A 27,846-nucleotide genomic window follows, 5' to 3' on the forward strand; every position below is an offset into this window, starting at 1 on the left:
TAATTATTCTCTATAACAAATTTCTGAACCACAAATCATTTATGAATGCCCCCATCAGTCGAAGATAAATGATTAATCCTTAATGAAGCTTTCAGAGAGCAGAGTGCATTCTTTAGTTTTTATGCTTTTTTTTATGCAGAAAAATATTTACAATCACACTATGTAAAGATCTTATTTTACATAAAACAGGAAACAAAACGATTTCAGTGAATATTAAATGTGCAGAATGCAATAGTATTTTTGAATGATTTTTTAAAATATATGAATATTGATCAAACACTACAAAAAATCAGCTGCACAAAGTTGAAATGTTTTCATTTTTGTATATTCTGGGTCACATTACAAGTTTAGATGTTTATACTGCTCTCAAATGTAAAAATGGGTCAAATTCGACCCTGAATGATATGTAACTTCGGCTTAGAGAAAAAAAATTAGCAATAACAATAAATTAAATTCACAATAAATAATGTATATATTTATTCAATGAATGATGTACACTGGATGCAAAAGTTTAGTCCTCTAATGTTTCATATTATGAATAACTCCAGGATATCTGGCTATGAGTTTATTGTCTCATATTGGTTTGATTTTGTCAAATTATTCTGATGATAAAAAGTAATGACATAATGGATCTCATCTCAGATAGAAGATAAATTAAGGGCATGAAATAATACCTCATCTCAGGAGAATCAGCTCAGATGCAGCGCTGCAGACATTTTTTTCACTACTTTATTTATTTCAGGAAGAAAGACGTTATTATATAAATACTATTTATAAAAATATAAAGAACTACAAACAGTTAGAAAAGTTATCTACATTTCCAAGACATTACAATGACATGATTCAGTGTAGCAGTTAGCAGCAAAAATGACATAGCAAGACACATGAAGATGATGGCTTCAATGGTTTGATATCATCACATGTATAAAAACCTTCTGCTTACAAAGCTTGCCAATTTGGGAAAAGAGGCACAGCAAGTGTAAGGTGCATATTGAGCTCGGTGATGGCTGGACTGGCTCAGGGAAATCTGCTAGTGTCAGCCCAGAAAATTACAGCTTTTCAGGGGTAGTGCAGAATGCGACGGTTCCCTAAGGCTCATGGGTAATGAAGTTCAGTACATCAGAGAGCCCACTGGACTGTAAACACCTTTGACATGGGCAAAGCTAGACCGCTCACTTTCAAAACCTGTGGGAAGAGAGATACAGAGTGAGACAGACAGAATGGTTGGATTTTTGGACACAAAGACATAAAATAGAAGAGACATGGTGAGTAGAAAAGGAGAGCAGACATGGCAAATAAATATACGGCTGGAAACTCACAGACATATCTAGGGAATGGCATCATTATCTTTCTGTGAAGGAGTAACTCCAAAGGAAGTAGTGCTGAGTCACAAAGAACTGACCTTGGTATCACTGAGGTACATAAAATCCCTGACTTCCTCCCCATTGGCTAATACGTAGTGGGGTGGTGAAGGCACCCCAAACACCTGCAGCCCTCCCAGCACCAGACTGTCCAGGGCCCCATTCAGCCTCAGAGGGTCACTCACAACCTGAGACTGAAGTGAGGTGGGAAACACAATATTAAGACATTTAGGAGCCTTTAATTTGATATAATTATGCCAAAAGCAAGGTGATACTTTTTAAAACATTGGTAGGACTAGACAAAAGTTTTTAAGCTTTTAAACATCATTGCATCATTCAGTAAAGAGGTTTTTGACTCAAGTAGTAAAGTAGTAAAATGCAAAACGTTGGCTCATCAGTTTTCCAAATGCAAATATACATCACTCATCTCTTCCTCACCTGTCCAGCAATGAAGATAACGTAACAGTAATTTCCCGTTTCGAAGGTGTCAAGACTCTCCCCGTCATCCCAGAAAAAGTCGCCCTGGGCCCAGCCTCCTGCTGAAAGTGCCACCGTCAGGAAGAAAGGGTTTCTGCGTGAGGCTGTCGTTGTCAAAGCGGGCTCCTTTACAAGTAAAGAAAGAAAACATGATGAAATGATACAATAATAGTGTTCCAGTTAGTTTTCAGGATGTCATGATAGTTATAGGTCAACACAACCAGATAAAATATTTGATCATACACCAGTAATCAGTCCTGTCACAGCCATTTTACTGAGAAGTAAGGTTACTGCTTAAATAAAGATTAAACTGTAGTGTTTACAGAAATGTACATTTCCAGTGAATCAATACTTTTAATAAAAATATGTGTACGTATACTATATTGTTTTCTTCTACACAGCAATATCATTACTAAAAAGTCTCTAAAATAGTCTGAAAACTAAACCTACATGTTGACAAACAATGCATATTAATTGGGCCAAAATTTTAATTTTCTGCCACAAAATTATATTATATTATCAAACAAGGCATACCCGTATGAACAGTGATTACAGTAAACTGTAATATTGGAATAAACAGTCACAGTCACTGATGTGCACTGCTTGTTTATTTTACACCGACCTCAATGATTGCACTAACAAGAAGTAGAAATTCTAAGTAGGAACTCTACGCACCTGTTTCATGTATTGTGGGTTTGTTCTATACTCAAATATTTTATTAATAATCTCCGACTGAACTAAATAAGATACAGAGAGAGCTCAGATCAGCAAACCATGCTAAATCTTAGGGGGTTTCTCTAGACCTAACACCCACCTGCTGGGGGATAATGTGTCCCTCCCTCACATGGACGTTGATGGTGTCTAAAGGGGCTGGCAGGAGCAGATACTGACCTTTACTGTAGAAAGGCTGACCCTAGACAAACAAAACACAGATGACCCAACCCCAAAGGGAAACAGGTGAACAGTTACAGCCATGCATAACCACAGGACACCTCAAATATGATGCTGTTTAACACTAAACAAACACAAATACATTTAAGTTTGTGGTGTACTGTGGCTTGTGGCTCATATGCAGGTGGCATTGTGAGAAACAAACTGATTAAACTAAATCAAGCAGAGAAACTCACATTGTGCAGGCTATACCATGTGCCAGGGGGCAGGTAAGCAGACAGCTCTACCGCCCCTTGCTCTAAAACTGGGCTAATGAGAAGTGAACTCCCCCACAGGAACTGTCGGTCTATGGTGTGACAGTTAGGGTCAGTGGGAAACCTAAAAGGGATGGATACACATGGAGCAGGAAAAATGTTATAGAGAGTGAAGAGTGAAGCAAATGTGCTCTTCATTGTGTTTATGTAGGACAACAGAGGACAGAAAGTAATTAAGAAGAAAAGGAGGACACATACTCCATGAAGAGAGGCCGGGCCACTGTGTCAGCAGTAGTGTGTGCATGATGGAAGAGTGTATATAGGAAAGGGAGAAGGGAGTAACGAAGGTTCAATGCACTCTGCATGGCTGCCTGGGCCTTCTTCCCAAATACATAGGGCTCCTGAGGCTGGTGGACACAGACACATAGAGACACAGAGACAATGAGAGGAGATAGAGTTACCTGTATTCATAATACATGAAACATAGACTGCTCTTGGCACATATGCAAGGCAGACCCCTACTTCATCATAAAAACTCTGGATAGTCACTGTTACAAAAGAAATTGGCTCATATATGTAATTAAATTAACTCAAAGAAACACACATTTGCAAACATAAACATACACACACACACACACACACACACAAGCAAACACACAAATAGTGTTTGTGTCTCACAGCATTTGGCCTGTCGTTGTGGTTCCTCATGAACGGGTAGAAGGCCCCAAGCTGCATCCATCGAACACACAACTCCTCAGTGGTGTTGCCTTCAAATCCACAGATGTCCGCCCCCACCAGAGGCACCCCGAAAAGGCTGAACTGCAGCACCGCTGGGGGAGGACAGGTGCAAAAGGTCAGTTTGAATCTATGAGATGATCTGTGGTCACATCAAAAAAGATTAAAAAAAACTATTTCTGATGGTTTGGTCAAACGTTTTCTAACCTTTTAAGCACTTAATTCACATGCATCCATGCAAGACAGTATTATTCGAATTCAGGTAGTGGATTATACACACACAGGTCTTTCAGAAACTACATCTCCTCACCAGGGATGGAGTATCGAAGTTGCTCCCAGTCACTCCTGACATCTCCTGTCCACACTCCGGAGAAGCGTCCTATGCCAGGGTAGGAGGAGCGAGACAAGACGAAGGGTCTCTTCCCTCGTATTTTCATAAGAGCACTGTGGATAGCATCAACCACAGAATAAATGTACAATACAAATAACAAATGCTAAAGAACAACTTCCGTGTTTTTCCAGTATGCTCAATTTAAAATAAAAACTGGTGTGTTCTTATATCTGTCAAATACAGCACTGGATGCAAAAGCCAATACACTCGCTGCAACTGGAGGACCGTACTGTATGTATACTGTATCTTTCAATCAATAATGAAAGGTCTAACTTTGTTTCATTGGTGTGTTATGTCTTACATATAAAGCTGATGGCTTGCATATACACTAACAATGGCCCTCGGACTGTTATAAATTATTGCTTAATTTTATGCTGCTATTCACAGTGAAACAACTCAACTCCTGCAAACTAACTGCTACTGTGTGATCTCTGTCGCCGTGCCTGTTTGCTGCATGGTCTAACCTGTGAGTGGCATAGGCCTCTGTCAGTCCATACATATTGTGCAGGTTGTAGTGAGTGGACAGCTTTTGCTGAGCTGACATGCAAAGAGTTCCTGAGTTCAACTGGCCTCCAACCACCCCTGTTTGTATGAGAGTCAGAGAGATACACACTGGAGATAAATTAATGCAACATATGTAGCAATGAACACATCAGTTATGTATCTCTAGTCATTAACATGGTGACTTTATGAACTGACTATGACAGTAAAACCAGTAATGCTGGTTTGCCTTTAAATGCTAGTCACGTGTAACACTGATCCAGTCTACTTACTGGGTGTGTAGGGCGGGCTCTCAAGATCACTGTCAGGACAACCCTCGACTGAGCCCTGGACAAAACTGGCTGGTTCGTTCATATCCTGGGTGGAGCATGGTAAAAAAACAACAGAGGGCAAGTTATTCTTTTTTTGATTATAAGGTGCAACACAAACTAAAAATACTACCAGAAAGTTGGGTCCATGTCTCGCAATTGAAAACCTGTCCTTTAGATTTCACACATACCTAATGTCTAATGTGACTGTGTGTGTTTTTGTACATACTCACAATCCACAGACCATCCACTGGAACTTTAGAATAAAACTCTCTAATGCAGTCTTCCCACCACTGCCTGGTCTCTGGGTTGGTGAAGTCAGGGAAGACTGTTGGGCCTGGCCAAACCTGGATACACAGTGTGGGAACGTGCATGCATAAACGCCCACACCCATACTGAACACACCTCACAATGCATACATCCGCAGAAAAAAAAGAGGTCTAACCTCCCCTATTAGGATGTGTCCTGTAGCATTTTTAATAAAGACGTTTCGTTTCAGTCCATCATCAAATGGAGCATAAGTTCCAGTGGGGCTGGTGTTGCTGATCCCAGGGTCCTGAGGCAGAAAACAGAGGTCATGAGTTAAGAGTGTTTTGTTGCCATCTACTGGAGAAATACTGTTAATGATTACTTATGCTCACTTACAGATTTATACAATACTATTGTCAATTTAAATAATTTATGTATTGTTTGTTTTTTTCTTTTTTATCACTAAAATGCAAATATATTTACTGAAAGTTATATCAGCGTAATCAGATTGTCAGGTCCTTTAAACATAAAGATGTCACACCAGAATGAGGATGTACTTCATGCCTCTCTTATGGAACTCCTCCACCATCTCTGGGAGGTCCCCGAATCGCCAGGGGTCAACGGTGAATACCCTGCGCTTATGTGCATAGTCCAGGTCATTCCACTGCACATCCTAATGGCAACAAAAGCAAAATCGTTGCAGCAACAAAGTGATTTAATGAGGAGTCTAACCGGATGTTCACTTGTCAACTGCTGATGATAACTAATAACTATGGGATTATCCGGGGTTGTCACAGCAAGTTTTCAAGTGTCACTATGTGTTGATTAAACCCTCAGATAGTGTTGAATTCACTTTCAAATTAATACTGACTTTTTTTCACATATTCACAAAACCTCTCACTGATAATGACAATGTGTACATCATAAATGCACATATATAGGAAAAATGGCCTGTGAGGTTTAATTATCACTTCGCTTTCACTTGAGCTTCGTGAGCATGTTCATTTACCATGGGAAAGTTGGCATCGTGCATGCGTTGCGCCACCAGCCGGGTTGTTTTTGTGGTTGTGTAACCCCAGCGACACAGATGAAAGCCAAGTGACCAATAGGGAGGCATCATAGGATAGCCTGAGAATGAATAAACAATGAATAAATACATCCACGCCTTTCCAGGTTGCCACAGAGTTCTGACATGCTTTTACAGGTTTTTTCCACTTGAAAAGTACACATTTCTCTTCTGGTATGCATATTTATATCTATTGCTACTGCTACTTAGAAATGTGATATTTAACACTGAAACACTGAAAAGACATACCAATGACCTGGAGGTACTGTCTTATAACGCTTTGAGGGTCTGGACCCAAGAAAATGTACAGGTCCAGGATTCCACCTGTGGACACCCAGGTGAGAGCAGGGGTTGGCTGCAACATCACCTCTACAGAGACATTTGGGAAGACATTTAGCATTAATAAGTATCGTTATATGCTGGAAAATTTCATGCACTATGAAAAGTGAAGAGGAAGAATATGATAGTGGGATGTTGAGCATGGCTTATTTGAACAGAAAGGTCAGTACCGATGGCGTTGCTGTTAAGAAGGAAAACTCCATGTGCCAGACCGTCCTCCTCCTGTACTATGTAGAACGGATGGGAACCATAGAGGTTAGCATCAGCCTGTAGAGAAAGACAGTTTCATCGTTTATGACTTGCTTTGAATAGAAGTAGAGGTGGGGAGTTACAAATACATTTTATATACTAAATATTGGATTTTTGTACATTAAAAAGAGGGGATAGGAGGGCCACAGTTGTCCCACATACATGAGGTGCCACGTCTCTGTTCCAGAGAGTCAGAGAAGTCCAGTTAAGATCAAGGTGAAGGGAGGTGTAATGCTCCCCGAGGCCAGACACGAGAGAGGAGGCCAGTGTGGTGGACAGCTGCAGGTACTGGTCAGCAAACAGCAGAGGAGCGACTGTGGTATTCATACTGACCAGACAGGACACAGAAAACAAACGAAGAAACACTCATTGTTATTATTATGATTAAGAAAATGATCACATCACTGATCATTTCACACAGTTGAGCTACCCATCATTCATAAGATAATATAAGATAACTTTTTGTGCTTAATATACATGGTGAAATAAATTAATACTTAATAAAAATATGCTAAAAATATACATAAATAGCAATATAAAATACACTAATGTAGTAAAATACATTAAATAAAAGTAGAAAAAAATACAAATGAGCCTGCAACGCATTAATGAAAGTGCAGTGTTACAATGATCCATATGACAAGGAATAAATAAACTCTCCAGGTGCATCAGTGGTATTATATTACTACAGTATGTGAAGAAAGCTATACAGATTGGTACATCTGCATTTCTCCGTTACAAATGTTACAAATTACAGGTATAGAAATATATGTTTTGGTTGGAACATTTAAAAAAGAAAACACTGTATGAACTCTGTTTACTGATATGTATGAAGAAGGGATCACACTGCAAGTAGAAAATGGGATTAAAATAGTAAGAATAGGTACAATCTGACTAAGCATGCATAAGTAGGTTGTTGATGATGATGATATAGGTAAGGCTATCCAGTTTTTACTATGATGCCATTGATATAATGCATCCCATATACAGTATATACTGAACAGAACCACTCACATCACCCTCCCATTTGATTTACGCTGCACTATGAAACCAAATGGGTCAGACTGGTATTCAGTGGTATAGAGAACATCTTGGGTATCAGTTTTCCTCTCAGGAATACCGGCGGGGAGCTGAACTTCATACCGCTGCGAGGATGGGTCCTTCAGCTTGAGGGAAAACAAATGTCAGTTCAGTTTTATATCAGCACATCCTAATAAACAGTGTATACAGAAAAGTAGAGGGTCTAATCTTCTGATCTAAGGCATATGAATTAAAAATGTCGATGTCATAATCACTGGCAAAGACATTACTAAGCTATATAATACTGGAGAAATCAGAGTAAATACTAATTAAATAGTCAATCTTACCTTCTATTCCAGGCTTTTGAGACACATAGCAAACGTAAACACATAAAAATTTTACAACCTTCTCCAATTTTTTTCAGGGTTTTGTTGAGAAATTTCATACAATATAAAAGGAGGTGGGACCTTTCACTTCTCCAAAATCTCACAGCTCACTCAATCTGGGCAAAACCTTAACATTGTTGAATGTGCCAACCTCAGTGGCCAGAGGAACACATATTTTGCTCTTGTATCATTTCCCACTCAAACTACATTATAGTCTTCTAAACTTTACTTAGAGTATTCGTTACTCACAGTGAGGTGCAAGCAGCCTGCAGTCTCCTCTGTGACTTCCAAGCGGAGAGTGGGGATATCTTTGGGGAGATAGGAGGGGGTGGCACGAGTCAAGGTGGCAGTCTGGCCTCGCGGGGTGGGAGTGAAGGGTCCCATTTTGTAGCCAGGGTACAAATGGGGGTAGAAGCACCAAGGTGGTCCCGCAGAGTTGGGCAGGGGGACATAGCAGCAGCCCCTCTCCTCACACTCTCTCTGGCTGAGGACCCTGTCTCTGGCACAGTCAAACCGACTCTCTGGGGACGTTGTGCATCTACTATCACTGGAAACATCAGTGTCTTGGGAGTTTTCTGGGTGGATTCCCATTGTCGTCACTGGATTGTTGTGTGGTTTTGCTGGATTACTAAGAAGCCTTTCATGTGCTATGGTCTTATTTTGTTTAGCATGGACTGGCCAAACCAGTCTGGTCTCATGGTGGCTGAGGTGCAAACATGTTGATAAAACAATGGCGGTGAGGAGCACAGCTACGGTACAGTTTAACAGACCCATGTCCTCATTAGAGCTGCACTGTCAGGTCAAAGGGTATTTAAGGTGAGCTTAGCAACACACGCCTTTTCCTCGTATGTTGTAAATATTCAGTAATAGAGTAAGTTGGAGCTATTACAGAAAGGCATCGTGAACGTTTAGCTAATAGAGAATCATTCTCACTCACTGTTGTGTTTAGTTTGTTGATGTTGTTTTTCATGAGCTGTATCCTCACTGGCAGCTAGACTGGTTAGCCATTAGCTATTGAGCAGTTCAGTGTCGGAGATATTTATTGGGCTTTTCCCTCAAACGTGTGAGCCGAGGCAGAAGAAACGTATTGTTACAAAGTTAAAATTAAGCAGAATTAGATTAGAAATAAAACGTCTACAATATATTAATATGCCCTCAGACGACTAGGCTAGAGTCCAACTACGGCAAACATGCGTGGACAAAAGTGCTCAAACGTATTATTGCTGCTGCTGCTAACCCCCCCGCCTCCTTATTGCTCTCATTTTTTGTACATGAAAGACACACACACACACACACACAAATCAGTTATAAAAAATGTAATAAGTGCTTTCAAAGTTATTTAAATCAACTTCCATTATGTGATGTTTCGTTTCCTGATAGACCCTCGCTAGTTTTATCATTTCAGACTTTATTATTCATAATACATATTATGTGTGTTGGTTTACCAATCACTCAAATTGTTTCATACTTTAATCCCTGAATTATCTCTAATAGTCATAATTAAAACTAATTAAATTTTGAACACAAATGAATGTAAATCTGATGACCAATAGTTAAAATGAGGTTCATACATTGAAACAGAAAGTTTGCTGGTGATGTGTTCAACCAAACTTTGGAGCCATTTTGATTCTTGTCTTAATGAATTATCACAATTTTAGTTTGTCTAATAATTTTCTGAGTAGAAAATGTATTAATCTTGTATTGACTAACTTGTCTCATAAAATCCAGTGTACTGGTCCGAAATGTTTTAAACTGATTTAAATTGAGAAAACAGACAACATGCCATCGTACACATTTTACACAATGTACACTGGTTTTCAGGTAATTTTATAATACGTTAAATTCTTTCTAAAGTTATATGGTTTATCTCTAACGTATTTAGAAGTATCACAATGAACAAAGTTAATGTTTCCAAGTGTAAAATAGTAAGATAATGAAGCACTGGCAATAATGGTCCTTAACCTTTGGAACAAATTTTCTGAACTCCTATTACAAATTGAAACTCATTTATAATTTTTCTTCAACTGTTAACACTGCAAAGTTGCAAGGTATGATTTTTTTCTTTTTGAAGAATACATTTTTTTGCATTTCTAGAATTTGCCAAGTGCAAAGTGTTAAAATACAAGCCTGATATGGTGTGTCACTTTATGTTAATTTTTCAGGTAAGAACAGGTCTGTTTTGTAAAGTTGCCAGCTGTTGCAGTGTAATTCATATAATCTGAACATTGATGTAGTTTGTTTAAGGAATGACATCATAAAGTTAAAATTGAAAAAAAAAAGTTTACTGTATTCAGTGATATGTTTTACATATGTTTAAGAACATAAATAAGAGTCAAATCTTTCTTAATGTCAAAAACAAATCAAATGTATGAAAAGTATAGGTATGCACACTAACCCAACTGGTTTTATTTCCAGTTTCATCCTAAGACGTAGTAGGTTTTCATAGTTCATGGATATTCAATATCGATACAACCACTAAATTCTGCATGTTTCTAAAAACATTTTCATATCAAAATGTATATACGTTCCTATATAACTGTAAATAATGTTGCTCTTAAGGCTTTTATACATTTCATGTCAAAACATTGATACAATTGAAGATTATTTTGTTTTTTGACACATATAGGTGCATTGAATTGCATTACATTATACATTGCATCTTGGAAAATATAGAAGAATGAGTATAAGGTATCATAATCTACTAGAAGTTTAGGCCCTGCTCACACTTGGAACCAAAATTCATCTTGTGTGATGTGATCACAAGTAGACTCACAGTGAGGTACCAAAAAGCCACAACACTCCTCTTCTCCAGTTGTATGGCTGAGAGAAAATGCCTATTTTTAGGTATGCTAGCAGCATGGTTCTAGAGATAGCAATCAGTCTGTCATGCTAACATGCTAAACTGAAGGTGAATATGGTCAACATTATACCATTCGCATGTTAGCATTGTCATTAGCAGACTCTTGTTTTTTGTTTGTTAGCATCTAGTTTCCTGACAACACAAAGCAGAAATAGTCACTTGAGATGCACTTTGATGCCATGTGTGAGCTGCAGTCCATCTCAACTGGATCTACAAACAATCTGAGTATAGAGAGATACAGGTCTGAACAGGGACTCAAAAGTAACTATTTGAAAAGCATTGAGCTGTAGCAAATTCAGTTTACATTGTTCCTTGTGACATAAACATGTTTTTTTGCAATTCAGCCGTAGTCCAGGTTAGATGTGATATACACAAAAACTTGTTATTAATTCTTATGACACTTTTTTTGAGTAGACCTACATATGTATATTCAGGTACAAAAAAATGAAATATCAAAACATCTTACATCTTACAAAACAATGCAATACTCATACCATATCATGTGCTTCAACATTTAGTTTTGTCTTCTCCAAATATTGCTTAATTCACAAACTGACATAAGAAGCACTGAGTGCTTTGAATTTATCTTTTCATAGTCCATTGTTGCTGGATATTTGGTCCATGCAAGTTGACATACAGCCGTATGTGATCATTGTCCAAAGGCAAACTATTTTTTCACAATGATGTTGCAGGCAACAGGGCCTCTAAAGGTAAACCCCAAGTAGAACGTGATGTTTTCATTGCTATGAGGTACTGAAGGTACATGAAGAGGCAGGATACTGAACTTCTTTTTCTTAGGGCCCTGAAGGTACACCACTCCATCTTCAGTCCATCCAGAAACACATTTCAGCATCTGGGCAATCTCAGGCTTTTTCCATGCCTCACCACTTAACCATTTCATGCGTTTCTCAGAGACTGAGAACATCTTTGTGATTTTTTCAAACTTTCTCTTGTGGACAAATTTATCCAATCCATTTCCACTGCCCAGAAAAAAATGGGTGTAAATCCGTCTCTTCCGCTGTGGAATGTCCTTCTTCTTAGTCCAGTAGTCTTTTTCCAGGTGTTCAACAGCTGATTGCACAATTTCATATTTGGTTTCTTTCTCGTGGCCTGTGTCATGATCCTCTGGCCAAAATAGCAATGTAAGCAAGAACAGGGCACTTGGTAAACATTTCCTTTTATCAGTTGGGAACTGATGACACAGTGCCTGTAGATCTTTCAGAGAATCTACTTTTGAAGACTGAGGTGACAGGGATTTCAGAGTAATGTGGGCCACTATGTAGTTGGCAATATCCCTTTGACCAAATTTGGCCTTTATTGGATTTCTGGGGTAGAGAGAAAGGATGCTCTCTAGAAGACGCACTGCATCCCTCTGGTCAGTCAGCTTTGAGAGGATGGATGTGATGTTGCCCCCACCAAGATGATAAATGATCATGCGTTTTTGAAAAGGCGTTAAATTGGCTGGGATCAACTGCCCGTGTTGTAGCAGTGCAGTAGAATGAGCTTCACTGAAGTACTTCCCATACTCTGAAGATTTTTTTGCCAACCATTTCAGTGGATGGCTTATCTTCTCCTCAGGACTTTTAGGGGTTTCTTCTTCATCTGCACTAATGTCTGTTTGGAAGTAACTTAGGTCTTCTGAAATCCATTCCAAGGCATCTTGCATTGTCTTGTGAAGTTTTTTCAAACGGCCATGAAATGGTTGCCAGGCTTCTTCAACTTCCTCAGGAATGTAATCTGTTAACAGGTACTTCATACACTCTGAATAGCCATTGCCCCTGTTTGCAAACACTTGTAATGAAGAGATCAGTTTGAGCAGGCTGCACCCAACCTCAACCTCAGAAAAAAACCCTGAACTGTTAACGTTTTCCATATCTGCCTCAGCTGCTTTCTCACATTCTTGAAAACACTCCAGGGCTTTCAGTGCAGTCTCCACAGCATCTGCTGTATTTTGGGCTGTCTTTGGTGCATTGTCATTGTCAATAGCTTTGCATTTAGCTTGGAACCACTTTCTGTACACTTGTCCTTTTGTGTCTAGTATGTATGAGTTGTTGGGCAGCTTTTTAGCAGCTGTCTCTGCCCAGTACTTTGCGTCTTTGAACTTTTCATAAGAATAATGAAGACGAGCAAGTTGCTGTGCAAAGAACGGATCTTCATGGAAACGCTGGAAAGCTTCCGTGAGTAACTCAATTGCTTTTCCTGGGCTTTTCTCGTTTTCGCAAACGTGCTCAATCAGAGGAGAGAAAAAACTATCATATTCGTCCCCTTTGCTTATTCTGGTTCGCCTAATGAAAAGTGCTCTCAAAAATAACAGATATTCATCCCTTCCAAATCTGTGCTCAAAAAGCACGGTCTCGCAGAGTAAATTCATTGCCAAACTGCTTTGGGTCTGTTGGTTACTCAGAAGTTGTTGGAGAATTTCCTTTGCAACGAGCGGGTGGATGATTCTGATTGACTCAATGTGTGTCGTCTCATCTCTAAGGTGCAAGAAGAGTAATTTAGCCTGATCACCGAGTAATCTCTCAAACTCATACTGCCGAAACCTTTCCAAGTGAATGGTTATGGCAAGCAAAGCTTCACAATGTGACTGAGAGATGAAAGAGTTTTGAACATAAGTGTTCAGCAGTGCTACATAGTGAATGAGGCGAGTGACAGCAGATTTATGGTCAATGTTTTTGAGCAAATTTGTCACAAAATGTTGAACGTAATCCTCACTGAATCCTTCACTCATCAAAACAAATGTCAGGATGAACTGAGGCTCATATCGTTTCTCAAGTACCTGTCGTTTTCCAGCAAACTTTCTTTTCTCTTGATCAGACAGTTTGTGAGTGACAGACACATTCTGTAATGGAGACTTCTTGCATCTTTTCTCTGGATCATGGGATTGTCTGCAGCTCAGCAAAATGAAACATAGTGTTCCATACTGGATTCTCTTGACGTTGATAGCAACCTCTAGTTCATTCCTGAGATCATCTAGATATTCTTTGTCAGAGTCTTCAATGAGGAGCAGCACTGGAAGACACCTCTGTGGATCTTTTTCTTCATATTCTCTTAGTTCAACTGAATGTTGCGCAACATCAGCAACTGAGTATGAAGGCTTCACAACCGCACACCTTAGATCTTTCCTGTTGTTCCACAGCACTTGTCTTGCCACAGTGCTTCCACCACTTCCTGGATGGTGGTAGATGTTTATACTATTGACCGGAGTCTGATCTGCATTCCATTTCAAAGTATCATGGAGAAGTTTGGAAACCTCTCCATAAGCATTTCTTTCAATTACCTCTCCAACGTATTTTTGCTCAGCAAGCCAGAAATTCAACCAGGTCACTCTCCCCCCACGGTAGAACTGTCGTTCAATGTTTTCTTTCTCCTCATTGATGAAGTCTTCGCTTGTTTCATCACAATGATCAACAGTCAGAATCTCCAGAGAATACATCTGTTCCTCTTTAAGTGTCTCAAGAAGACATGTCCCTTTCACAAAGACTGGCAGGTGTTTTTTTGCACATGCTTTTACAGGTTGTACTTGCTGCAGAGTTGCATTAATGTGACTCATTTTCATCCCAACAACACTGGAATTATTCACAGTTTCTGGTCCACATGAACCCTCTGCAAAGCTTTGCCATTTCTGAAAGTTATTCTCTGATTCACAGATGCAGATGATGTCTTCATGGCCTTCCATGTCTGTGAAAAACTCATAAAAGGTGTGCAAGAGTGGTTTCTCAACTGGTGATGTGAGAAGGAAAAGGACCTGGAATGTCCCTTTTGGCAAGATTTGTTTACAGATCAAAGACACAGATTCCCTCAGGAGAGTCATTTTTGTTTTGATCCAAGTCATTTCATCACATGGAGTTTCATTTCCTTGGAAGTCAGTACGGCCATTACAAAAGATCCAGCTAGTTTGTTCAAACAGATGCAAGTTGCTTGCAAATTCTTTGATGCTTGTGTCACTGGATATCCTATAGCTCTGCAAAAAATGCATGTTTGCAGCATGATGCTGAAGGTATCTACTGCAAAGACCTGATATCTTTGAGTCTGGGTCAAAGTCAAACACGCAGAAGATGTTCATGTTAAGCAGCCAGTCAATGTTGCAAAGGTCATCAGGTTTGAATTTGTTTGTGACGAGTATGAACCATTTCTCTGTTTCGATGAATTTCTTTCCACTAGTCATTAGCATTGTGAGTTTTCTTCCAAGGTCTTGGCAGATCCATGGAGCACTGAGAAACTGACATTTCTCTGCTTCTTCTCTTTGAGTATCCCGATCTTTGACCCGCTGGTAAAAATCACCTAGGTCTTTGTCGCTCACTGGCTCTGTTTTTGTACCCACCCTCCGCAGAATCTTTTCTTTCTCAAACTCTAATTTGTTGGTTGTCTCATTGAAGTTTGGCAAACGAACTGCATACACCTTGCTCTTAACAATATGTATTGAAGGCACAATGTCAACCTCTATCACATACTTCTTTTCTGTACTGTCTCGATCCATCACCTCAATGAACCTTGGTGGTCTCACACACTGGCGTACATGCTCTTTGTCCGAGGAGAAACTCCTCTCAATGTAGTCCAAAGCATCTACATAGATGTCTTTCTCACTTACAGGGATACCAACTATCTCACCGTGCACGTATCCTACATCCTCCTTGCTGTCCATCACACCAAAGTGTATTGTGCCATTTGATCTGATATTCATACAGCCAGTCGCAAATTTAAGAACCTCTTTAGCAAATTTAGCTCGGAGTCTTGTGCAATCCAAGGTAGCAGCTACAGCAAGAGACTTAAATTCATGGCATGGAGATATCAGATTAGAAGCCCCGGATTCAGGCTGCAGGACCCTGTTCTTTACATATAGAAAGTCAATGCCTTCTTGATCAAATGGTCGTGGTTTGCAGTCTTCCTTTGAGGTCAGCACACATGGTACTTTATCTGTTTGTCTCTCCTCTGAGACATCTTGATCTCTTTCAGGAATCTGTGTTGTGGGACCTTCACATGTTGTAGGTTGACACTGTACTGATGTCTGCTTGATGTTTTTCTGCTCCACCTCAGTTTTTTTGCCACCGGTGGGCTTTTTCTTCTCCTGAGACTTTTTCTGGGAATCAAGGAGCTCGTCTCTCTTTTGAATAATCAAATGAGCAGGCCCTGATTTCATGCAAATCTTTGTCTTCAAAAAGTTCTCATTCAGTTCAAGAAGGATGTTTCCATCTACTTCTGCCTCATGGAGTTTCTTTATATACTGCGCCTTTAATCCAATAGATCTTAGCCAGGTACTGACTTGAGATTCAGTCCAATTCTTGGGTGACTGCTCAAGTTCATCAGCTGTATATTGAGAAAAGAAAAAAAACAATGAGTTTGATTATAAATAACAGAGTCACAGAAGCACAATAGTTCTCTTCACACACTTCAAGCATATTTGCTGTTTGGAAATTTAGAGAAGTCTGGTAGTGGCACATACTTTAATTATGGAATATATTCCAAAATATCTATTTTGTCAGCAATGTGTTAATCTGTGTTTAAATACTGTGCAACTTTCTTAACCTGTCTGTGACTATACTATTAGGGCACTTTTTCTGAAAGCAGCTGCCTGCTGCTGGAAATATGGTTAATGAGAATGAATCAAAACAGTAAAGTTGTGGTTTGTAAAACCAAAACAATGAGCTGAAAGACACTAAAATGCGCCATAGAGCTACAGGGAAATGCAGAGTTGAGTGATTAATCTCTGTGAGTTTGTAACCACAAACACCTTTCACATTACACGTAGTTATTCGGCTCATATTTTTTGTTTGTTTGTTTTTAAATGTCTTTAAATTCTATCAATGAGTTTGTATTCACTGTAAATATAAAATGGTCACTTTTGCAGCCTCAAAGGGACGTCAAATGTTTTCATTTTTAAAAAAGGATAAAGGGCGGCTGTGGCTCAAGAGGTAAAGCGGGTCGTCCACTAATCAGATTGGTGGTTCGATTCCCGGCTCTTCCTGTCCCCATGTCAATGTGTCCTTGGGCAAGATACTTAACCCCTAATTGCTCTTGATGGCTGTGCCATCATTGTGAGAATGTGTGTGAATGATTAGATTTCCTCTAATGGGCAGATTAGGACCTTGCATAGTAGCCCCTGTACCCATTCAGCGTATGAATGTGTGTCAATGGGTAAATGTGATTTGTAGTGTAAAAAGCGCTTTGAGTGGTCGGAAGACTAGAAAGGCGCTATACAAGTACAGTCCATTTACCATTTAAGTATTTTCATATGTGGATATATCTGTGTTATCAAGGGCTTGTCACACCTACATAGGTGTTTCCAATTACTCTGGCTGATTAGACCTTTAGTTAGGTATAAAATGGATGGAGCTATGCAGGGATGTCACCAAGCTGTATAAAAATCATAAGAAGGTAAGTTGTCCCACCCTGACGAGTTCACAACTGTGTGGGTAGACTAGATATAAGATAAGACTTTTTTTTCCCCGATGGAAATTTGCCTTTGACACACAATGCTGCTGCTGTACAGTACCAAATAATTCAACATGACTACACATCATATGTCTCATAAATACAGTGATTAAAAAGTACAATAAATTACTCAGGATAAAAACAAAAAATCAAAAATACAGAATTTTGAGATCCTCAAAATAAAAAAAGGTAAAACACTGAAGAAACTAATCTACTGCACTGGCCCCTGACATCATTTATTATACATTCCCACATTCACCATACAGAACAGTACACAAACATCATCGTCATCACCATCATCATCAACAACAACAACAACAATCAACTCTTGCTACTGTTGGCAATGTGCATTAGCTTTAACAGAAGATGGTAAACTGATTATTGTTTTTTGCTACACTGCACTAAATGCTGAGCTGTGGGTCATCATAATATTGCACACATCAAATCTCATATAGAAGACCAAATTATAATATGCCTTTATTATACAGGGTTAGTAGAGCCAAAACTGTTGTGCACAAAGGAGTATTTGAGGTATTTCAACTTTGAAAGTGGACAAAAAAATCATAAGATAAATTTCACAGCACACAGCTCAATCTACCACAACATCTTGTAAGTAATCAAAATAAGGATAACTCATAAAAAACAACTTGTCAGGTCACTCACCCATGATTTTCTTTCTCCTTTTGTCACATAATCAACTTCAGGGTTTACTTATTATCACCTTCCTCCTGCAAAGGAAAGCATTATACAGTTAACATCTGGCACAGTGGTTCCAGTTTCCTGATCTGGGGTCCGAACCCCCACAGGGGTCCCAAGATGAACCTGAGAGGACACTGGATCAGGATAAGAAAGAAAAAGTATTTCTGTCTCTAATTTTGTACCTTTAGCTGTGAAATATGGTTTACTTTACATTGTTCAAAAATCATTCTTGTTTTAAGTGCTTACAACTCATGTCCACAGCACTGCCATGAGCTGTGATAAGGATTCACAAGTAGGTACTTCATTTTAAGCGATACCAGTTTTGTGAGGCCGATATTGCTATCAATGTTTGATAGTTAAAAAAATAAACTGCAATATATTTTTGTTTTTACATACATACACAAACATTTTTGGTAAGGATATCTTTGGCATGTCTGTACTTCAAATTTCTTGTTACTTATCGGCAGACATACATATGCCAATAGTGATAAAATGTCAGCTGATTTATCACCAGGCTGACAAATCGGCTGACATTACCATGCCAGTCCACCAGGGGATTATGTGTACAAGTGATCTGTGTAACAAGTCCTCACTACTGCTTGTAAACACGACTAGTTAAGTCTTTGGATTTGTCCAAATCTTCCTGGCACCAGTGCAGCAAAGGTAAAAAGTTAGTCTTGAGCCTTGATATGTATTACTCAGCCTTTCTCTGTGTTCCTGTGTCAATTTGTGTTAACATGTGTTTGTGTGTGTGTGTGTGTGTGTGTGTGTGTGTGTGTGTGTGTGTGCGTGCGTGTATGTGTGTATGTTGAGCTGAGCTGAGCAAAGTTTATTGAAATAAATAAATAAATTGAATTAATTAATTAATTGGGAAAGAAAATAAGGAAATTACTTTTGAGAGCTTGTAGTTCAAACAAGACAAATTGGACAAAATTCAAAACATCATACACACATAGTAGCCATATAAGGTACATCCAATTATTATAGTTATGTTGTAAATACTAAGATTTAGTTTTAGGATCAAGGTTTGAATTTGACTTAGGTTTTAGGTTGGAGTATGTGATGGTTAAGGTTAAGGGGCTTCAATCAAGTAGGCTTTGACAGTTAGTAGATAAGACAATGTGCGTATGTGTATTCTACCAAATATATCGTAACAAGCATTGAATTATAGGGTTATTAGCAGTTTAGAGAAAGTATTTCCTAAAGACCAGTGAAAGCTTCAAAACTCATATATGACTAAAAGTAAATATTCATGTATTTGAGATAAAACTCACTTGTTTTATTTGATTTGTGTCCAAATTGTGATTTCTATTCTATCACATCAGACCATTTTCCCCTCTTTCTGTTCTCATCTACTTTGGCCTGCCTGATGTTGTTGCACATTACCATAGCAAAAACCAATACATTGAAAAAAAGGCGATCATTCTTCTTACCTTGAATACTGAGGGAGAACACTGTCCTTTTCTCATGCAGATTTTTAAAATATCCTGAAGTCACATTTTTTTCTAAGGTTTACATGTTGTTACCGACTAAACCTTCAGGACTGCTGCTACTGCACACAATGTGTCAGCTAACTGGGCTGCATGACACTGTAAGCTTCATTCAAGAGTAAGGTCCATTCAGGTGAAAAGGAAAAAGGCTGGGATTAGCCCACCTATTTGACCTTTAGAGTGCCATTTATCACAAAATTATATAACTATGGTGAGTCACACCCCAGTATCAACTAGGAGGTGCCTGTTTACCAGATACAGTGCCAGTATGAACAGTGCAGCCAAAGCAGGTCATAAAAGTTTGAATGATACATACAAAAGAATCTTTAAAGAACTTGTTTTGGACACCGTTCTGTCACATTGTAAACTCTTGAAAACACCCTTTAAACTTTATAAATACAGCAACACTAATAATTAATAATATTGTGCCAGCTGTGGGTCACGTACACACAATCTTCTTTACACATATTGTACATCAGTGGAGGCTGGTCCATAGAGGCAGACGAGGTTGATCCTCCTCTATTTTTTGAGAGGCAGAGGAGTGGGGGACAGAGGAGGACAGGTGCCTGCTGACCTCCGCAGGGCAGGATCTCTTACATTGGACTCAATGTATTTCTTTTTTTTTCATGCTAATCTGTGATTGGCCATGACATGTAAAATGACGCTCCAAGGGGGGGGGGGCTGTCCTCCCTTACCAATCAACAACCAGAATGCAATATTGATATCGAGTTGGTCCAATGACAGTTTCCAGATTTCATCTTCAATTCTCTACACTGTAAAGCAGAGTAGCAGCAGTAGATAGCTCCTTGCGTTAGCCAATGCAAGAGTTAGCTTGTTGTAGCAGCCTGAAGGACTCTTTATACATCCATGGAAGGACTGTTAAGGACTGTTGTCAAGCTAGCGGGAGAAATTATCTGGTCTGTGCAGTGCAGCAGCTGCAGGACGCTGCCATGGAGGCTAGAGAGAGAAGCAACCGGAGAAACAACCAGTAGAGTTAGTTTGTTTGTCATTGTTGCTAATGATATCAGACTAGTTAACCAGCAGCCACAAAGTTCTCTTAACTAACAAACAAGATGACCAACAGCTACCAATGGACGTTATGACATGAATACTTCATCTACCAAGGTCTACATGTTGTTACCGACTAAACCTTCAGGACTGCTGCTACTGCACACAATGTGTCAGCTAACTGGGCTGCATGACACTGTAAGCTTCATTCAAGAGTAAGGTCCATTCAGGTGAAAAGGAAAAAGGCTGGGATTAGCCTACCTATTTGACCTTTACAATGCCATTTATCACAACATTATATAACTATGGTGAGTCACACCCCAGTATCAACTAGGAGGTGCCTGTTTACCAGATACAGTGCCAGTATGAACAGTGCAGCCAAAGCAGGTCATAAAAGTTTGAATGATACATACAAAAGAATCTTTAAAGAACTTGTTTTGGACACCGTTCTGTCACATTGTAAACTCTTAAAAACACCCTTTAAACTTTATCAATATAGCAACACTAATAATTAATAGTATTGTGTCAGCTGTGGGTCACGTACACACAATCTTCTTTACACATATTGTACATCAGTGGGGGCTGGTCCATAGAGGCAGACGAGGTTGATCCTCCTCTATTTTTTGAGAGGCAAAAGGGAGATCAAAATATAAAAAAGAATATTTGGTTGAAATAAACCATTACCAAATCTCAGTATTTATAAAGTGTTTTTCTTTCTTCATTGGAAAAAATCCATTGCTGAAATTCAGTTTAAAATGCTTCAACAACGACACCTGCAGGGCAGGAGGAGAAAGAGCAGTGTGTGAAGTGGTGGTGGTGGTGGGGGGGGGGGGGCGCAATTGGTGGAGGTGGAGTGGGGGACAGAGGAGGACAGGTGCCTGCTGACCTCCGCAGGGCGGGATCTCTTACATTGGACTCAATGTTTTTTGTTTTTTTTTCATGCTAATCTGTGATTGGCCATGACATGTAAAATGACGCTCCAAGAGGGGGGCTGTCCTCCCTTACCAATCAACAACCAGAATGCAATATTGATATCGAGTTGGTCCAATGACAGTTTCCAGATTTCATCTTCAATTTTCTCCACTGTAAAGCAGAGTAGCAGCAGTAGATAGCTCCTTGCGTTAGCCAACGCAAGAGTTAGCTTGTTGTAGCAGCCTGAAGGACTCTTTATACATCCATGGAAGGACTGTTAAGGACTGTTGTCAAGCTAGCGGGAGAAATTATCTGGTCTGTGCAGTGCAGCAGCTGCAGGACGCTGCCATGGAGGCTAGAGAGAGAAGCAACCGGAGAAACAACCAGTAGAGTTAGTTTGTTTGTCATTGTTGCTAATGATATCAGACTAGTTAACCAGCAGCCACAAAGTTCTCTTAACTAACAAACAAGATGACCAACAGCTACCAATGGACGTTATGACATGAATACTTCATCTACCAAGGTCTACATGTTGTTACCGACTAAACCTTCAGGACTGCTGCTACTGCACACAATGTGTCAGCTAACTGGGCTGCATGACACTGTAAGCTTCATTCAAGAGTAAAGTCCATTCAGGTGAAAAGGAAAAAAGCTGGGATTACCTATTTGACCTTTACAGTGCCATTTATCACAACATTATATAACTATGGTGAGTCACACCCCAGTATCAACTAGGAGGTGCCTGTTTCCCAGATACAGTGCCAGTATGAACAGTGCAGCCAAAGCAGGTCATAAAAGTTTGAATGATACATACAAAAGAATCTTTAAAGAACTTGTTTTGGACACCTTTCTGTCACATTGTAAACTCTTAAAAACACCCTTTAAACTTTATCAATATAGCAACACTAATAATTAATAGTATTGTGTCAGCTGTGGGTCACATACACACAATCTTCTTTACACATATTGTACATCAGTGGAGGCTGGTCCATAGAGGCAGACGAGGTTGATCCTCCTCTATTTTTGAGAGGCAAAAGGGAGATCAAAATATAAAAAAGAATATTTGGTTGAAATAAACCATTACCAAATCTCAGTATTTATAAAGTGTTTTTCTCTCTTCATTGGAAAAAATCCATTGCTGAAATTCAGTTTAAAATGCTTCAACAACGACACCTGCAGGGCAGGAGGAGAAAGAGCAGTGTGTGAAGTGGTGGTGGGGGGGGGGTTGTAGCAGCCTGAAGGACTCTTTATACATCCATGGAAGGACTGTTGAGGACTGTTGTTAAGCTAGCGGGAGAAATTATCTGGTCTGTGCAGTGCAGCAGCTGCAGGACGCTGCCATGGAGGCTAGAGAGAGAAGCAACCGGAGAAACAACCAGTAGAGTTAGCTTGTTTGTCATTGTTGCTAATGATATCAGACTAGTTAAGCAGCAGCCACAAAGTTCTCTTAACTAACAAACAAGATGACCAACAGCTACCAATGGACGTTATGACATGAATACTTCACCTCCATGAAAGAAAGAAGACGTCAGATAACGTGAGTCAGATAGGCTACAGCTTCTCTCTCTCTCTGTCTCTTTGGTCGCTAATTTCATCTCTCATGGTTAAATGTCTCTGTGTGGCTTTTTTGTGTTTTTTATCTCCTTAACAAGAATGCAGCAGAGATCATATAATGTGTTGTGGGTAACGTTAGTTTGCTTGTTGAAGTTACAGTGAGGTGTCTGGACTCACTCATTCATTCGTTTTTAATTGAGTGGTTGTTCAGTCACCTGTTGATGTTGTATGATTAGTGTGCAGGAGGTCTGGCTGCTTGCTTCTGACAGTTTCTTTAGTTCGTTTTAAGCTGAGCCGTATATTGAGTAATAAGCTTAAAGTAGCTAGAATAACAAGTGTTAACTAGTGGAGTAACTGATTGTGGTTGATCCGTGATCCGTACGGACCCCCCCCACACACAGTTCGGCAGGCATATGAACTGTGGATTAATTGCAAAATTTAATATCTCATTTAAGACAAAGTAAACAAACTGCTGTAAGTACAAGTCATGGACAGACAGCGTGTTGCTAACAGGGATTTTGAAGAGCAACGATCAAACCAGCATCTAACGGGTCCGATGTGACATTTGAGTTATGTTTATCAGCTAATTAGTTATCTAGCTGCTAACTGACGTTAGCAGTGAATGTTTGTTATCATCAAGTTTTGATGATGTGGACAGAGGCTGTTTCATTCATTGTTTAAAAGAGGAAGGTTTTATTTTGTATATCGTACATATAGATAAGGGTGTGTAAGTCATGTATTTGATACATGCATTAATACTTTCTGATGTGAACCTACACTTTTAGATCTGTGAATGTTTTTAGTGTTCAATCTTTCTAGTATTCAGCACTGATCTGAACCTGTATCACATTATAAGCTTTATGCTACTTTATATATTTCTGTATTCTAAGAAAATACATAGGAAACACGTGTAAATCATGTGATATGTTGTCTGTTTTTGATGAGAACATAAATTTGTTGTCACAATAGAACAGTACTATAAATTTGAATTTCACTTTGTTAGTAAAATGACACATTTGATCCACTCCATGGCTAAAATGGGCACTTCTTTGTTTAGAGACATTATGTATATGCCAAATGTCTTTAAAGAAGTAGCCTTTTCACCACTCAGGGGTTTTTGTTTTTGAAAGCAAATTGTTTTATTGGCATATAAAATTGCCCCCCACCCCTCGGATTTCATCAGGTGGGACAATGATATAGTTTGATGCGGTTTGTTGTAAGATTCCATGTTGGTTTTCCTCCTGTCTATTTTTTGAGTCACCAGCCGCCACTGTTGTACATACATTCACATACCAACTGACAGAGATGGTTAAATAATATTAATAAAGATTAAAGACTGTGTGTGACCACACAGCTGATTGGTCTTTAGTAGATTTAGAGTCTAAACTTCATCTATGGTCTTCTCATTAGCGTAGGTAGTCTTGCTTTTAATTTGACAAGTTTACATAATTGATTTCTAATTGACATTGTGGGTGAATGTGATGTGCTGTTTGTGTAGCTTTGTATTTTGTATTTTGTATGGTGTGTTCTGTGTGTTTTTTGCTTTCTTTGTTGTTGTGCTGTTGTATGTTTTGATTGTGGGGGACTGCAGATGCATATTAGCTCTGAGCTAACTCCAGTGCAGTGCATCTTTAATGTTTAAAAACTGCACACTGTCCCAATCAATAAATCAAATCAAATCAAATATACATACACAGAGATGTGTAAACACTAGGTATTTTTTCACATTATACCCATTTCCTGAGATGATATTCCATTTTATTCAAGAGTGTAAAACCACACTGCTCTAGCCAAGACTCAGGCTTCAAAGTACAAGCCACATTAAAAACAAAAAAAAACAAAACAGCAGACATGGAGTGTTAGCAATAATTTGGAGTCATGATTCTGGCCACCTTGTTAGGTGTGGTCTGGTCTACACCAGCTTCTGAAGGAAATAACTAGCTCTTAAGCTACTAAATGCTCCACTGTGTTCACTGGTTAGTCGCTGACTTTGTCTGTTTGGTGATGGGCCAAACTGTGTGATTATTCTCTGTGAGTTTATAAACACAAGCAACACCTTTCAAGTTACTCATAGTAAACTAGCTCATATTTTTTGTTTGTTTGTTTTTAAATTATTTTTATTAATCAATTTTATTTTTTAAAATGGATAAGTATTTTTATGTGGGTATATGTGTGATGTTAAGGGCTTGGCACTCCAACACAGATTCCAATTTCCAATTATTTGATTAGACCTGATGATGTATATTAGCTTAAACAGATGATGGTAAATTGATTATTGTTGTTTGCTAAACTGCCCTAAATGCTGAGCTGTGTTTCGTCATTATATTGCACACATCCAGTCTCATATAGAGCACCAAGTTATAATATGCCTTTATTATAGTGTTGGTATAGTATATATAACTTTGAAAGTGGACAAAAAAATAAGATAATTTTCACTGCACATGTCTCTACCTACCACAACATCTTGTAAGTAATCAAAGTAAGGACATCTCATAAAAAACAACTTGTCGGGTCACTCACTCATGATTTTCTTTCTCCTTTTGTCACATAATCAACTTCAGGGTGTACCTATTGTCACCTTGTCTCTGCAAAAGAAAACATTATACAGTTACATTTAGTCTATTATCACCTAGCACAATGGTTCCCATTTCCCAACCTGGGGGTCGGAAGCCCCAAAAGGGTCCCAAAATAAATCTCAGAGGTCACCAGATCAGGATAAGAAAGAAAAAATATTTGTTGCTGTTATACAGGATTATACTGTCTCTAATTTTGACCCTTTTTGTCAGGCTCTCTACCTCTGCATAGCTGGCAGCCTCTCTCCCCCTCCCTTTCCCTCTCTCTCTTTTTGTTTGATTGCAGGAGTGGAGTCAGGTGTGTGGAGTCAGGTCACCAGCTGCCAGTCATCATCATCGTCCTGCTCAGCTTCAAATACCTGGTCCCAACCTCCACATTCTGCCAGATCGTAGAAAAAGTTACTTTGTCAGTCACGGTCCAGCTCTTTGACAATCTTTACCTGTCGAAGCCTTTTGTTAATTCTTGTTTCTATTTGCCTGCAACATTCCTGGCCTGACTCCTGCCTCTGACTCCCCCCTGATCTACCCGGAACCAACTCTGGATCTCCTCCGTTCCCTCAGGCCCTGCGGACTCTTCCTGCCCTGCTTCATCCTGCCCATTCTTCTGCTCTGCTCTACCCTGCTCAGCCCCCTGCACCTGCCCCTGCCCCAGCCCCAGGTTCGTCTGCCAGCCTCTGCCCCCCCCTTTCCACAAAAGACTCTGCTGCTCCTTTTTTCCCTGAACATCAGGTTGTAATAAAACCAATAATCCGATTCCAATTCCTTGCCTCTGTTTCTGTGTTCTGCACCCTGGGGTACTAGCCCATAAGACTTTTGGTGTAAAATACAGTTTATTTTCCCCTATTTAAAAATCATTCTTGTTTTAAATGCGGGGTCTCTCAGGGATACTTTTTTTTAAAAGTTTCATTTAATTTTTGTTATGTTCATATTTTGATTTCATTAAGTGGTTAATAGTTAGGGTCCAAATGTTCTTTCTTACCGGATTATTATTCCTTTCATAGACAAACATTGTATGTTCAAAGTATACAACTTATTTTTAAGGGCCATAACCATGTAAGAGAACATGCACGACCAATGTACGTTTTAAAGTATATTGGGGACTGGGGTCAAGGTTTGAATTTGGCTTAGGTTTTAGGTATGGTCTTAGTGTGGGGTATGTGATGGTTATGGGGCTTCAATCAAGTAGGCTTTGACAGAACAGACAAAACAATTGGGTAACACTTTATAATACAGCCTGGGTTTTACAGTGTAACTTCCCATCACTTTCCCGGAACTTAGTGTAACTTCCTCGTATGAATCTGTACATATAAAATACTTTGCAGTTCTTACTGGTACTTAAATGTAGGTACAGCGGAAGAAAACAAAACGAGAAGCAAGGGAGTAACAATTGGGGTTTTAAAGTGTAACTTCCCAACATTTACCATGTAACTTCCCGGAACTTATGGTGTAACTTCCTCGTATGAATCAGTACGTTACATGTGTATATGTGCACTAAAATCAAATGTTTTTGCTTGTGGCAGTTATGACAATCATTTTTTATGCATGTGTGTTTGACAGGCAAGCTTCACCAACACTCAAGAGATTTATTATGCTTATGTATTCTACTTCATTGTATCAATTTGAATAGAACAAGTTGAGAAATGGGTCCATACTTTTGAAAATTAGCTCCTAGCAGCCATGTTGGTCCTGCACTGCAGCAGCTCATAACAGGCAAACTTACCTCTCAGTAGACCGAGAGATGAACCACTCTGAAATAGACAGGTAATGACTTACTGCTCCCAGAATAGAGAATGACCAGATAATGACCAGTGGAACAAAAATATTTCCCCCATAATACCCATTTTCTGAGATGATATTTCATTTTATTCAAAAGTGTAAAACCACACTGATGTTGCCAAGATTCAGACTTCAAAGTACAAGCTATATTAAAAAAAAACAACTTTTACCTTCACATGGCACAAAAGTATCAATCACTGAATACCATAACACACACTGTAATGAGAAATAATCCCACACAACTATAAAAGTTGTAAAAATTAGTAGTAGGATTTTCTTTTTTTAGAGTAACCACACACGTACTTTGCAAACACA

At 39.1% G+C, this 27,846-nt stretch overlaps 2 protein-coding genes across 2 annotated transcripts; both read right to left on the reverse strand.

Moving 5' to 3' along the window:
* Nucleotides 1–598: 598 nt before the first annotated feature.
* Nucleotides 599–9,415, reverse strand: gaa (alpha glucosidase). Its single transcript, XM_042394103.1, has 19 exons — nucleotides 8,477–9,415; nucleotides 7,836–7,987; nucleotides 6,984–7,149; nucleotides 6,743–6,839; nucleotides 6,483–6,602; nucleotides 6,177–6,295; nucleotides 5,709–5,840; nucleotides 5,364–5,474; nucleotides 5,152–5,265; nucleotides 4,883–4,967; nucleotides 4,574–4,691; nucleotides 4,029–4,162; nucleotides 3,662–3,813; nucleotides 3,242–3,390; nucleotides 2,966–3,107; nucleotides 2,653–2,751; nucleotides 1,800–1,964; nucleotides 1,403–1,555; nucleotides 599–1,185 (listed from the first exon to the last, which is right to left on the reverse strand). The coding sequence occupies exons 1-19, from the start codon at nucleotides 8,999–9,001 to the stop codon at nucleotides 1,120–1,122; spliced, it is 2,799 nt and encodes a 932-aa protein (XP_042250037.1). The 5' UTR covers nucleotides 9,002–9,415; the 3' UTR covers nucleotides 599–1,119.
* Nucleotides 9,416–11,699: 2,284 nt separating this feature from the next.
* LOC121883920 (sterile alpha motif domain-containing protein 9-like) lies at nucleotides 11,700–18,186 on the reverse strand. The gene is made up of 2 exons (XM_042392367.1): nucleotides 18,183–18,186; nucleotides 11,700–16,394 (listed from the first exon to the last, which is right to left on the reverse strand). Exons 1-2 carry the CDS (start codon nucleotides 18,184–18,186, stop codon nucleotides 11,755–11,757), a joined length of 4,644 nt encoding a protein of 1,547 aa, XP_042248301.1. The 3' UTR covers nucleotides 11,700–11,754.
* Nucleotides 18,187–27,846: the final 9,660 nt, after the last annotated feature.

Source organism: Thunnus maccoyii, chromosome 18 (genome assembly GCF_910596095.1).
Source record: "Thunnus maccoyii chromosome 18, fThuMac1.1, whole genome shotgun sequence".
Classification (NCBI taxonomy): Eukaryota; Metazoa; Chordata; class Actinopteri; order Scombriformes; family Scombridae; genus Thunnus; species Thunnus maccoyii.